Raw genomic sequence first — 15000 nt, 5'->3', positions numbered from 1 at the left:
TGGTCTGGCTGCTGCACTGGTCTGTGTGTGTGTGTGTGTGTGACCTGTGTGTTGGTCTGGCTGCTGCACTGGTCTGTGTGTGTGTGTGTGTGTGTGTGTGTGACCTGTGTGTTGGTCTGGCTGCTGCACTGGTCTGTGTGTGTGTGTGTGTGTGACCTGTGTGTTGGTCTGGCTGCTGCACTGGTCTGTGTGTGTGTGTGTGTGTGACCTGTGTGTTGGTCTGGCTGCTGCACTGGTCTGTGTGTGTGTGTGTGTGTGTGTGTGTGTGTGTGTGTGACCTGTGTGTTGGTCTGGCTGCTGCACTGGTCTGTGTGTGTGTGTGTGTGTGTGTGTGACCTGTGTGTTGGTCTGGCTGCTGCACTGGTCTGTGTGTGTGTGTGTGTGTGTGTGTGACCTGTGTGTTGGTCTGGCTGCTGCACTGGTTTGCGTGTCCGTGGCAGAAACAGGATCCGACGACCTTCATCTCCCGCAGGGCGTAGAACTGACTCAGGCCTCGGCCCGGCAAACTGGGAACCGGACCCAGCCGGGTCAGATTGACCCGCAGACCCGTGAAGCCGGACGCCACTGAGGGGCACAGCAGCCGTCAATCATCACATCCGGGAGTTATTCATCAGTAAATCTCATAAAGTCAAAACATCTCACCTTCAATTTTGTATTCGTTGGGTAGATCGATGTTTGAGAACTGATGGAGAGGGTAAAAGTTAACCTGAGGAGAAGAGAATCGTCAACATACGGAAGCCCGTTTATTAAGAAAACAAAATCATGCTTTGGTAAATCAAAATTATCAAATAAAAAGTCATAATTTCGATTTTTTATCTTATAATTTTGACTTTGTGTCATAACTATGACTTTTTATGCCACATTTTTGACTTGTCATAATTTCAACTTTTTGTCAAAATTGTCTTTTTGTTCAATTTAATTAATTAAATTAATTAATTAAATTAACTGACTTATCAAAAGTTCAACTTTTTTGTCATAATTTGACTTTGTATGTCAAAATTTCAACTTTGTGTCAAAATTGTCTTTTTGTCGAAATTTCAACTTTAACATATATTCAACATTATCTTGACTATTATGTGATAATTTAAAAAAACGTGTCATCATAGATGACTTAATATGTCATAATTTTGACTTTTTATCAAAATTTAAACTTTTTGTCAAAATTTTAACTTTTGTCATAATTTTGACTTTTTGTGATACTTTTAACTTTTTGTCATAATTTCAACTTGTCATAATTGACTGTCAAAATTTTTACTTTTTGTCTTAATATGTCATGATTTAGACTTTTAATCTCATAATTATACCGAAGTATCTCATAAATGTGACTTTTAGTCTCATAAATATGACATAATTATGATGATTTGATTGGCATGAATGAAGATGTACCTTCTGGTCCCTGTAGGGCTGGTCTGCGGTGGAGGGCAGTGTGTAGCAGTACGTGTCCTGCAGGCGTCGGGGGAACGACGTGCTCACCTGAGGGAAGGTGGAGGGGCAGTCGGTGGCCATGTACAGGACCGGCTGCCACGAGCCCCCGAAATCCCTCGACCGCTCGATGACCAGCGCGTCAGGCCTCGGGCCCTGCGGACCACAGGACCCGTTAGAAAACAGCACTTCATATCAAATAAACACTGGCTACGTTTACATGCAATCAAACAATGCGTTAGTAATGGGATTGATGGCTCAATCGGACTGAAAAGCCTTCAAACACCTTAATCGATCTGATTGAGCTCGATCCGAACGAAATTTCGATCGGATTGAAAGGGGGGGTTTATTCCTTTTCTGATCCGATCGAGAGCACATGTAAACACTTGATCGGATTATAAACTGTATAAACCGCATATGACGTAGAAATAGTGTAGTGACGTGTGACACGCTGAACGAGCTGTTCTTCCTGTGTCGTATAAATGAGTTTCCCGTCCTCCTATAATCCTGCTTTCCCTGTGTGTGTGAAGTGGAGCCGGACGACCACCAGTGCTTGCTTCAGACTCTCATCCACACACGACTGGGTTTGGGCATTACTACTGCAGGCTCATACACTCATCGTCTCCAAATTATGACCAGAAATGGATCAATATTGAGTCTGCTGTTTAAAACAAATAAAGAACCAATGTAGGAGAATTTGTGTAATGTGCGCATGTCGAAAAATATATAGCGATTTGAAGCTTGTTACATATAAACACACACATCGACCCGATCACATGTTCATGTAAACACTAATCAGATTCATCAGTCGGAATAAATTCAGTCCGATTGAATAAAAGTTGTGCATGTAAACACTGCTAATGAGACTGAGTATCAGATACCTTAAAAGATAGTAGGACCGTTTCCAGGTGATATATCCCATTTAAATCCAGCTGCAGCGTCACCGGACTCACATCTGGAATAAACACACACAAACACACTCATATTAACACTGTATAAACACTCACATTAACACTGTGTAAACACACACACACTCACATTAACACTGTATAAACACACACACTCTCATTAACACTGTATAAACACACACACTCACATTAACACTGTATAAACACACACTCTCATTAACACTGTATAAACACACACTCACATTAACACTGTAAACACACACACTCATATTAACACTGTATAAACACACACACTCTCATTAACACTGTATAAACACACACACTCACATTAACACTGTATAAACACACACTCTCATTAACACTGTATAAACACACACTCACATTAACACTGTGTAAACACACACACTCATATTAACACTGTATAAACACACACACTCACATTAACACTGTGTAAACACACTCACACTCTCATTAACACTGTATAAACACACACACTCACATTAACACTGTATAAACACACACTCACATCATCACTGTATAAACACACACTCACATTATCACTGTATAAACACACACACACACTCATATTAACACTGTATAAAACACACACACACACTCACATTAACACTGTATAAACACACATACACACACACACACACACACACACACACACACACACTCACATTAACACTGTATAAACACACACACACTCACATTAACACTGGAAAACCTTTCAATGATGGAATGACGGACATGCTTGTCCTGGAATATTTCCATCAAATTGTATTGTGCAATCTTGTTTAAATTTTATGAATTACGAACAAATGTGAAGTATTTAATTAAAAGTATGTACTGAATATGTTTAAAACAATACAGTTTGGTAGTGTAAATAGGAAAGAAAGTACATTTGCTTCGGCATTAACTGAACAAATTTTAGACTTACCATAGTTAAATAAAACCTCATTTAAATCATTTGTTTAAACATTACTTTTGCCGTTTTTATAATAAAAAATAACAAATGAAAATGTACAGCATAAAGCATATAACTAGGAGTGAAATGCACCAATTATTAATAAATAATAATAATAATTAAATAGAATAAAATATTACATCTTGACAACATAGTCCATCCACAAACTTAAAATGCAGCATCGTTTTAAGTGCTTTTGGTTTCTTCGAAGATGAAATTGCTTGGATATATTGCGCAATTTATATTTTTTACAATAAAAAGTGTGTTTTGATGACTAAGATGAATGTAAGATTTAGAGCAATTAGGCCATTTATTCGTTTTACGTAACAAAGTGGTTTTGCTGCGCTCGTGATAAACTTGTTATCTTAAATGTATTTTAAACACCGTTCTGTGGTGTAATTAATATAAATAAATAATGAAGTGAATGACGGCAGTATTTATGTTTCAAAGACTGATCATAACAGTTCCCGCGCTCTGCTGTCGTCATGGTTACTTTCCTCAGGCGACTCGAGTTGGCATCTGGTAAGTTAAAATATGCGCTGCCCATTAATTTGACGTTTTAGTAATAGAAAATACTGTTGAAATGTTCATTGTGTAGAATTAAAACTATTAGTATAATGTACTTTTCGTTATGATGTCCTTTAATTACATGTAGTACGTCAGCCAAACTCGAACATATCGAATACCTGAGTAACCTGACTGACTTAAATAAAGTGATCCTGAAGTAAACAAAATGGCGAACAGAATGTTGTTGCTGTGTTTTCATCAGCGATTTGATGTCGTACCTTTCTTGGACTGCCACCATCGGTTGGGTCCGGCGCTGGAGATCACGTTCTGGATCGTGTGAGCGTTATAGGCCGCGGGGTTCCGTGAGTCACACGGACAACATTTCATCTTCCACTGGGACACAGAGGGTTTGTTTAGACATTGAGTTGGACTCTGTGTGGCTTATGAGACTTATAAAGCAGTTCTGTCTCATTTATATGGAAGCCCATTTTCGCCACATAAGAAAAAAAAAGTTTGGTAAATCTTAATTATGACATAAAAAGTCATTAATATGACATAAAAAGGCGAAATTGTGATTATACTAAATACAAATTTTGAATTTTATGTCATCATTATGGCATAGAAAATCGAAATTATTAAAAAAAATAGATAATTATGATATACTGAGTTATAATTTTGACTTTTATGACATAGTTACGGCGTCATTTTGACTTTTTATGTCATAATTATGACATTAAAAGTTGAAATTATGAGATAAAGTCGAAATTATGAAATATGATTGACATATGATGATTAATTATGACTTTTTAAAAAAACCTTCTATGTTACCTTACTATGTTACCTTCTAAGTTACCTCCGATAACTTTTTTATCTCATAATTATGACCTAGTATCTTATAATTTTGACTTTTTATGTCATTATAATGTCAGTCTAAATACATTTTAAATTATGACTAGCGATGATAATGACTTCTTGAAACAAATTTTCTTGAAACTTAAAATTATGACTTATTCATAGATCTAAACAAAAAAGTTAAAATGTTGAAATTATGACTTTCTATGTCTTAATTATGACTTTTAAGTCAGAATTTCACATTTTTGTCAGAATTATGATTGTGTTGGGCAAATGGGCTTCCATACATTTAAGTATCAACGTTGTCTCAGATGTTTCTCCTCAAATAAACACATGCACAAATGAGCCAGTAGTCATACAGTAAGATTATAGAGGTAAAATGTGTTTAATTATCACATGTAGCATAAAGCAGTCTCATATGAGCGTCGCCTCAGGTTGGTGAATCTGAGTTTGTTAATTATTACGTCTCATCATGTCCTAATGAGAACAGAATGTCTGCGTGAAGATTTAATTTTACAAACCATCAGCAATAACATGAGTAAACACGTTCAACTCGAAATGCATCAGCCTCAAAAACTGCTGCTAGCGAACCATAAAAACCAGAAATGAGTGAATGTCATGAAAACTCTCGAGTTATATTTCACCCTAAAATCATAAGAAATTAGATATTTTCATAAAGATAGTGAACCCAAAGATTTTTTTGTTATGATATTATTTTCATGACAATTAAACACTTTTTCCCCTTACATTCTCATTACTGTAATGTAAAATAAATATTAAATCACACACACATATATATTTATATATATATATATATAATATATATATATATATTTTTTTTATCTTTATTTTACTTGAAACTTAAAAATATGAAGTCATAGATAAAAAAAACAAAGTTGAAATTATGACTTTCTATGTCATAATTATGTCTTTTTAAGGCAGAATTTAGATTTTTGTTGTTGTAATTCCGACTTTTGAATGTCATAATTATAAAGTTCAACTTGGTAATTATTTAGATTTTGACTTTTTGTGTCCTCATTTTATGAAAGAGCGGTGTGTTTCCCAGTTCCTCACCTGTCCGTGTGGAGCGCAGACGACCTCTGACCCCATCTGACCGCATGTGGAGGAGGCGCGCAGGTTCTGCTCTCGGCCCAGGAGCAGGTCGCCCATCAGCGGGTAACAAGCGCCTCGACTACAGTCCTGCTGTGCCACACACAGCGCAGACAGAGCTGGAGACCAGAACACAACACTTTACCATGGTAAAATCACAGGAAAACTCACCAGACAGAGCTGGAGACCAGAACACGACACTTTACCATGGTAAAATAATAGGAAAGCTCACCAGACAGAGCTGGAGACTAGAACACGACACTTTACCACATTAAAATCACAGGAAAACTCACCAGACAGAGCTGGAGACCAGCACACGACACTTTACCACGGTAAAATCACAGGAAAGCTCACCAGACAGAGCTGGAGACTAGAACACGACACTTTACCACGGTAAAATCACAGGAAAGCTCACCAGACAGGGCTGGAGACTAGAACACGACACTTTACCATGGTAAAATCACAGGAAAAACTCACCAGACAGAGCTGGACACCAGCACACAACATTTTACCATGGTAAAATCACAGGAAAAACTCACCAGACAGAGCTGGAGACCAGCACACAACATTTTACCACGGTAAAATCACGGTAAAGCTCACCAGACAGAGCTGGAGACCAGCACACAACACTTTAACATGGTAAAATTATGGTAAAACTCACCAGACAGAGCTGGAGACCAGAACACGACACTTTACCACGGTAAAACTCACCAGACAGGGCTGGAGACCAGAACTCAACACTTTACTAGGGTTGGGTATCGTTTGAATTTTAACGATTCCGATTCTGCTTATCGCATCCTAATTTCGATTCCAACATGGTAAATAAAACTTAGATATCATTCACATTTAGGGCCGTATTTTAACGATCTGAGCTCATGGTCTAAAGCGCAGGGCGCAAGTTCACTTAGGGCGAGTCCGAATCCACTTCTGCTAGTTTAACGACGGGACAAATGGTCGGCGCTCCCGGCGCTGGTCTAAAAGGGTTGTTCCTATTCTCTTAATGAGTAATGGGTGTGTTTTGGGATTTACGTGCGTTAAACCAATCAGAGTCTCGTCTCCCATTCCCTTTAAATGCCAGTTGTGCTCACGCCATGGCGGATTCGCTATTTACACGACGGAATTTGATAGTGGAAAGACCGAAGCGTCTCCAGAGCGCAAACGGATCTGATTCGGATTCACCATATCTTTATGTACACAATATTAATCTTTTACATTGTAATCCTTTTATTTTAAATATTTGGCATGTTTGTGTGCTGCTGTGCGTCCTTGTGTGTGTAATAAGCAGAGTGTGTGTGTAATAAGCAGAGTGTGTGTGTAATAAGCAGAGTGTACCCGCGTTGTGGACCTGCCTATAGGCGCACATTAGTAACGCGCTCTTTAAATAACAATTGACTTTAGAGCAGGGTTCAGTCGGTCAACGGCTCAGTCTATTTCTGTTCCTCAAAACAGCAACGCTCCAACAATGCGCCAGAACACACACCTCGTTCTCAGACCAGCAGCACATGAGCGCACAGATGGGCGTTAATGCATTCGCTATTTAAACAACGTGGCGCAGGACGTGGAAATGATAACTGCGTCGGGCTGAAACTAGCCGAAAACTCTTGCGTCGCGCTTGGCGCTGCATTGTAAGAGAGGGCCCTAGTCTTATTGTAAAACATGTAACTGTGTCTGAGTATCATGAACAGAAATCATCAGGATAAAGAACACTTACACAAGGAGCGTTTGCCTGAGGTTAAAAAACACCATAGAAGAACAACTAGCAGAACTAATATACACTTCAGCATTATTGAAGACAATAAACACTCAGTGATTAAAAAAGAACAAATAAAAATTAACAAATCGCCACAAATAGACACAACTGAACAAATATACGATTGAAATAAACAGAGTTTTAAGATTTTCAGGTTCAGAAAATGGAATCAAATGTAAAATAACACTGTACTTTATAATAAAATATACATTACAAATATAGTTACAAAAGTTATTCAGCGAAGAACAGAGTCTCTCGCGCTTCAATGGTTTAAAGTCATATTGAAACGCTCATAAAGGAATTGATGAGAGGAATCGAATTTTTTATTTTATAACAAGTATCCGATTCCTGACCTCAATTTTCGATTCCAACCCTACACTTTACCACGGTAAAATAATGCGAAACTCACATATGCCATTGTACTGAATTATTAGCATAACATATGAAGAATATCATTATCTTTTAAAAAACACATGATGTTCATAATATGATACATGCCCAAAACCATCATGATTAAAAGCTTGAACACAACAAACCTGCTAAAGAAAGAAAGATCCACGTCTTCATCCGGGCAATATCTCGATCTAAACGGATAAAACACAACTTTCTTTAAAGCACAACTGAAGGACACTTAAAGTCAGGGTTCATTTACCATGTTAAAGTGAAGAACTCACCGGTTTGTGTGTGAAAGTTGTAGTTCTGTGTGTGTGAAGTGTTCAAATGCAGCGTGTGCCGTGTGTGTTTGGCTTTTATTTCAGGAGCCGCTCACCTGTGTGTGTGTGTGTGTGTGTTATACCCTTCCTCACAGCGTCACACCCTTCATAACATGAATCAACATGTGCGCACACACACACACACTCACATCCTCAAAGTAACAGAGATGGAATTTAATCGTGATTCATTATTATGATACAGACTGATGAACACTATATTCAGTGTGTGTGTGTGTGTGTGTGCGTGTGTGTGTGTGATGGGCAGGTTTAGGGGTCAGGTTAGTGTAAGAGGAGAGAATATACAGTGTGTAAAGTATAAAAACCATTATGTCTATAGAGAGTGCCCACAAAGATAGCTAAGTAAACGTGTATTTGTGTGTGTGTGATGAAGAGTTATGTGTGTTTGTATTTGTGTAATGAAGAGTTACGTGTGTTTGTGTGTGTTTTAAAACTCTCCGCCTGCAGGCACTGATTTCAGCTCTGTGTGTGAGTATGTCGGGTGTGTGTGTGTGTGATGAAGAGTTACGTGTATTTGTGTGTGTGTGTGTGATGAAGGGTTACGTGTGTTTGTGTGTGTTTTAAAACTCTCCGCCTGCAGGCACTGATTTCATCTGTGTGTGTGTGAGTGTGTGTGTGTGTGGGGTGTGTCCAGTCTGAGGTGAGACAGTGACTCAACACACACAGACGAAGGTGCCACACCTGAACACGGTTGCCAGATCACCATGACGACACATAATGCAACACCCATAGGCCTATAGACGTTCATAAATATTCATAAACTCATATATGGTAATGGGAAACCAGAGAGATCTGTGAACCGGACGGATGATTTATTGCTCAGTGTGAAGAAACACAGTGATGAAGATGATGAAGGGAGGGTGAATATGTGACAGGGTTCAATTGACGAACTGTGAGGAAGAGACCAATAAATCTGGGGCTAATGTTTAATCAACACTAATGTCTAACACTTATGCTAATATTAGGTAAGGCAAGGCAAGGCAAGGCAAGTTTATTTATATAGCACATTTCATACACAATGGTAATTCAAAGTGCTTTACATACTATTAAAAATAATCAGAAGAAATAAGAATATACAAAACAGTTTAAAATAAAGAAACAAGAAAGAACTAAAAATAATTAAAACAGTTTAGAATAAAGAACAGTTTAAAATAAAGAAACGAGAAAGAACTAAAAATAATTAAAACAGTTTAGAATAAAGACTAAAATAAGACACAGTATAAACAGTCGGACAAACAGTGACACAGTGCTCATTCATTAAATGCAAAGTTAAACAGATGTGTTTTGAGTCTGGATTTGAATGTGACTAATGTAGGAGCACATCTGATCTCCTCTGGAAGCTGGTTCCAGCTGCGGCTGGCATAATAGCTAAAAGCAGACTCTCCTTGCTTAGAGTAAACTCTTGGAACTTCTAGCTGATGTGATCCTAAGAATACTGGACACTCATAAGATCAAAAATGTAACTTTATTGTCTTATTTATTTTGTCACTGATTATCTTATTGTCATATGGATTAGCAATCATTTGGTAATGTGTGTATATGTATATTTGTTTTGTTGATATAGCAGTGAGGTTTATTGTATTTGTTCTGTCTATAGTCTGTGGAGTATTCAAGTGTTTTGATTTTTCGTTCTTCGCCATTTCCACAAGGGTGTAGCACAAAGGATTTGACGTGTGAATCCATAACTTGTCTTGTAAAACTTTACTTTTTCTTTGTCAAGTTGCATTTTAAGAGAAATCAAACACAAAAAAAAATATTATATACTTATTCACGTTCCAAAAACATGAATTCGATCCTTTTCACAGTCTAAAGACCGTCTAGCACCAACCCTTCCTAAGTTCTTATTCTTCTTCAAATTATTACTCATACGTACAGTAGAACGTAAAACTAGTCAAAATCTCACGATATAATACAAATAACACAAAATATGATATTATTAAATATATATTCAAATTAGCCCATGTTTTACTCTCTGTCAAGTCATCCTAGGTGTATATGACACTCTTCTTTCAGACGAATACAATCCGAGTTATATTTAAAAATGTCCTGCCTCTTCCAAGCTTTATAATGGCAGTGAATGGCAACCAACAGATTGAAGCTCAAAAGCGTGCATCCATCATAAAAGTGCATCTATCTATCATAAAAGTGCATCTGTCCATCATAACAGTGCATCCATCCATCATAAAAGTGCATCTATCTATCATAAAAGTGCATCTGTCCATCATAACAGTGCATCTATCCATCATAACAGTGCATCTGTCCATCATAAAAGTGCATCTATCTATCATAAAAGTGCATCTGTCCATCATAACAGTGCATCCATCCATCATAAAAGTGCATCTATCTATCATAAAAGTGCATCTGTCCATCATAACAGTGCATCTATCCATCATAACAGTGCATCCATCCATCATAAAAGTGCATCTATCTATCATAAAAGTGCATCTGTCCATCATAACAGTGCATCTATCCATCATAACAGTGCATCTGTCCATCATAACAGTGCATCTGTCCATCATAAAAGTGCACTGTTCTGTCCATCATAACAGTGCATCTGTCCATCATAACAGTGCATCTGTCCATCATAACAGTGCATCTGTCCATCATAAAAGTGCATCTGTCCATCATAACAGTGCATCTGTCCATCATAACAGTGCATCTGTCCATCATAACAGTGCATCTGTCCCATAAAAGTGCATCCGTCCATCATAAAAGTGCATCCGTCCATCATAAAAGTGCATCCGTCCATCATAAAAGTGCATCTGTCCATCATAACAGTGCATCTGTCCATCATAACAGTGCATCTGTCCCATAAAAGTGCATCCGTCCATCATAAAAGTGCATCCGTCCATCATAAAAGTGCATCCGTCCATCATAAAAGTGCATCCGTCCATCATAAAAGTGCATCTGTCCATCATAACAGTGCATCTGTCCATCATAACAGTGCATCTGTCCATCATAAAAGTGCATCTATCCATCATAAAAGTGCATCCGTCCATCATAAAAGTGCATCCGTCCATCATAAAAGTGCATCCGTCCATCATAAAAGTTCATAAAAGTGCATCCGTCCATCATAAAAGTGCATCCGTCCATCATAAAAGTGCATCCGTCCATCATAAAAGTGCATCTCTCCATCATAAAAGTGCATCCGTCCATCATAACAGTGCATCTGTCCATCATAAAAGTGCATCCGTCCATCATAAAAGTGCATCCGTCCATCATAAAAATGCATCCGTCCATCATAAAAGTTCATAAAAGTGCATCTCTCCATCATAAAAGTGCATCTCTCCATCATAAAAGTGCATCTGTCCATCATAAAAGTGCATGTACATAGAAAAATACAGTTAGTTAATCATGTATTAATTTAGGGCATAACATATCGCCAGTGTCGAGTCGTCTCTGCACGGGCATCTGTAGTTTCCATGGGAGGCTGGATACAAACTGGAGCTGACGATCTGTATTTACCTTGTGACTAGCGTCCCGAGATAACAACAGAAAAGCAGATGGGAAATAATTAGCGTAGCTGCTGTTCATAACAATAATGCATTCAATCTGATTCAACTGTCATAAATCATTGGCGTCGGAAGAAAAAAAAAGTGGGTGGGTCCTCCCCCAGAAAAATGTTACTGGAGTAAATACCATTTCATTCTGGTGCCTTTTAATTAAGTAAACTAAACTCCACTTAACGTCGGGCGGCTCTTTGCCTCCACGTCGGGCATTAAATGCACAGCTATCCGTGGATTATCCCCCTAATGCGGTAATCTGCCAGCAATGACAACTTAAAGCTGTTATTGATGTTTGCAACGCAATATTTGACTGGAAAGGTACAACGGGCGGTTACTTTCGTCAGTTGCGGCTCGTTGAGAAATATAATGTAGCGATTCAGCGAAAATGGAGTTTCATGTATTAATTTTAATAAAAAAAAATATTTATTTTAATTCCTCAAGTGGAATGGATTTGACTGACGGCGCTCTGAAAAGTGAACAGACAAATGCGCTGAATTAGAGACGTTAAAAGTGATTGGGTATAATATCATTGATCTTAAAAAGTGGGTGGGTCCTGTCCCACCCATATACAATGTTCCGACGCCCATGGTATAAATGGTAAGTATTATATGAATGCCTGGCTGAAAAGATGCGTCTTTAATCTAGTTTTAAACTGGGAGAGCGAGTCTGAGCCTCGAACAATATCAGGAAGACTATTCCAGAGTTTAGGAGCTAAATGTGAAAATGCTCTCCCTCCTTTAGTGGACTTAGATATCCTAGGAATGACCAGAAGCCTCGAATTTAGTGATCTTAAAGAGCGCGATGGATTATAGGGTGATAGAAGTTCCGTTAAATAGGCTGGAGCTAAGCCGTTTAGGGCTTTATAGGTCATTAGCAATACTTTGTAATTAATACGGAACTTTATAGGTAACCAATGTAGAGATGATAAAATCGGTGTTATATGATCATATTTCCTTTACTAGTAAGAACTCTAGCGGCGGCATTTAGGACTAACTGTAGCTTGTTTATTGAGGATGCAGGACAACCGGCTAATAAAGCATTACAGTAATCTAGTCTCGAGGTCATGAATGCGTGAACTAACTTTTCTGCATCAGAAACTGATAGCATATTACGTAGCTTAGCAATGTTTCTAAGGTGGAAAAAGGCTGTTCTTGTAACATAATATGTGTGTGTATGTTCTGAATGAGTGTGTGTGTGTTGTGTGGCAGAACATTCTGCTCCTGAACGTCTGCATGTTCACACACGTCTGAAACGTGTAGCTCAAATAGGTGATTTATTCAGTGTTTCTCTAATCCAGTTTATTTTCACCGGGTTTGGTTTAGCTGGGTATGAAATAGATCATTCAGAATCACCAGTTTTCCTGTTCGTCTGGATCTAATCCGATTAAAGTCGCCGTTCACCCTGGAATTTCCAGCCACTCACACTCACATGCTCAGAGCGCCACCATAATATTCATGAGTTCATAACATCTGAACTCATAATCACACCACATATGCTAATTACTGTACGACTCATTACTGTAAGACCAGTATGAGAAACACGATAACACATGTGGATCGATCAGACTCTGAATTCTGATTGGACAGGTTAGTGTTCAGGGTTGTTCTTAACATGTTGCTATGTGGTTGCCAGGGTGTTCTGGGTTGATTGCCAGGGTGTTGCTAAGGTATTGTGGGTGGTTGTAAGGATGTTTTGGGTGGTTTCCAAGGCATTTGTAGGGTTGCTAGAGTATTACGGATGGTTCCAAGGGTGTTCTGGGTAATTGACAGGGTGTTGCTAAGGTATTTTAGGTGGTTGCTAGGGTGGTCTTGTAGTTGCAGGGATGTTACTAGGCTGTTCTGGGTGGTTGCCAGGGTGTTGCTAGAGTGTTGTGATTGGTTGCTTAGATGTCTTGTAGTTACCAAGGTGTTTGCTAGGGCATTGCTGGGGTATTATGGTGGCTAGAGTGTTGAGGGTGGTTGCCAGGGTGTTCTATGTGAGATGTTCTGGGTGGTTGGCAGGGTGTTTCTCTGGTATTATGTGTGGTTGCTAAGGTGTTCTGGGTGGTTGGCAGGGTGTTTCTAGGGTATAATGAGTGGTTGCTAAGGTGTGCTTTGTGGTTACTAAGGTGTTCTTTGATATTATGGATAAGTGCTATGGTATTATAGGTGGTTGCTAGGGTATTATGGGATGTTACCTCTCCTTCCTTAATATTGTTGTTCAACTAAGAACAGAATAGAATAGAATAGAATTGAGCTGAACATGTGACCCAGTAGTAGAATAGACTAGAGAAGAATATAATATAATAGATTAGACTAGACTAGAGTAGAGTAGAATGGAACAGAGACTAGAGAAGAATATAATATAATAGATTAGACTAGACTAGAGTAGAGTAGAATGGAACAGAGACTAGAGTAGAATAGACTAGAGTAGAATATAATATAATAGATTAGACTAGACTAGACTAGAGTAGAATAGACTAGAGTAGAATATAATATAATAGATTAGACTAGACTAGAGTAGAATATAATATAATAGATTAGACTAGACTAGCGTAAACTAGACTAGAGTAGACTAGACTTGAATAGAGTAGAATAGAATAGAATTGAGGTGAATCTGACCCGCTGGTCTCACTGACTCTCACTGATAGAGCAGTGATGGTGTGGTCAGCTGAGCAGTTCCTCATGTCTCTATGGGCGGGTCAGTCTGGATCTGCTGTATAAAGGAGAGATAATAGAGTTCAGTCTCTCACTCACTCACAGTGCAGAGCAAACACTCACTCACACTGATCAGCACATGCTTCATGAGCTCTGGACATCATGGAGACCGTGAGAGCTCAGGATCAGAGAGCTGTGGATCCAGAAGCCCAGGCGTGGTCTGCTGAAGGTCTATCTGCTGGGCTCTATCAGAGGAGCCCAAACTCTCTCAAATCACACTCAGAAGCTCTGATGACCGGAGACATGCCTCCTGAAGACCTGCATGAGGAGACCAGGTCTGAGCGGGTTTGAGCTGGTCTGGTCTGGTCTGATCTGAGCTGGTCTGGTCTGATCTGGTTTGAGCTGGTCTGAGCTGAGCTGGTCTGGTCTGATCTGAGCTGGTCTGGTCTGGTCTGATCTTATCTTATCTGAGCTGGTCTGGTCTGAGCTGGTCTGGTCTGATCTGGTCTGGTTTGAGTTGGTCTGGTTTGAGCTGGTCTGGTCTGGTCTGAGCTGGTTTGAGCTGAGCTGGTCTGGATCCTCTGTTTCAGCATGTTTACGAGCGTCTG

The 15000-nt window shown here is 38.9% G+C and overlaps 1 protein-coding gene across 1 annotated transcript in view; it reads right to left on the bottom strand.

Moving 5' to 3' along the window:
* lamb3 (laminin subunit beta 3) overlaps positions 1–8296 on the bottom strand; it is a 19001-nt gene extending 10705 nt beyond the window's left edge. Inside the window, exons 1-8 of the mRNA XM_084116065.1 lie at positions 8194–8296; positions 8056–8103; positions 5734–5888; positions 4086–4200; positions 2304–2377; positions 1387–1578; positions 643–706; positions 395–564 (exon numbers count right to left, since the gene is read on the bottom strand). Coding sequence (XP_083972191.1) covers positions 395–564; positions 643–706; positions 1387–1578; positions 2304–2377; positions 4086–4200; positions 5734–5888; positions 8056–8086 — 801 coding nt within the window. The 5' untranslated portion in view covers positions 8087–8103; positions 8194–8296. The remainder of the gene's footprint in view (positions 1–394; positions 565–642; positions 707–1386; positions 1579–2303; positions 2378–4085; positions 4201–5733; positions 5889–8055; positions 8104–8193) is intronic.
* Between the last annotated feature and the right edge of the window lie 6704 nt (positions 8297–15000).

Source organism: Abramis brama, assembly GCF_963993115.1.
Source record: "Abramis brama genome assembly, chromosome: 6".
Classification (NCBI taxonomy): domain Eukaryota; kingdom Metazoa; phylum Chordata; class Actinopteri; order Cypriniformes; family Leuciscidae; genus Abramis; species Abramis brama.
Note: the sequence above shows the minus strand (reverse complement) of the source record. Positions and strands in the feature narration are given on the sequence as shown.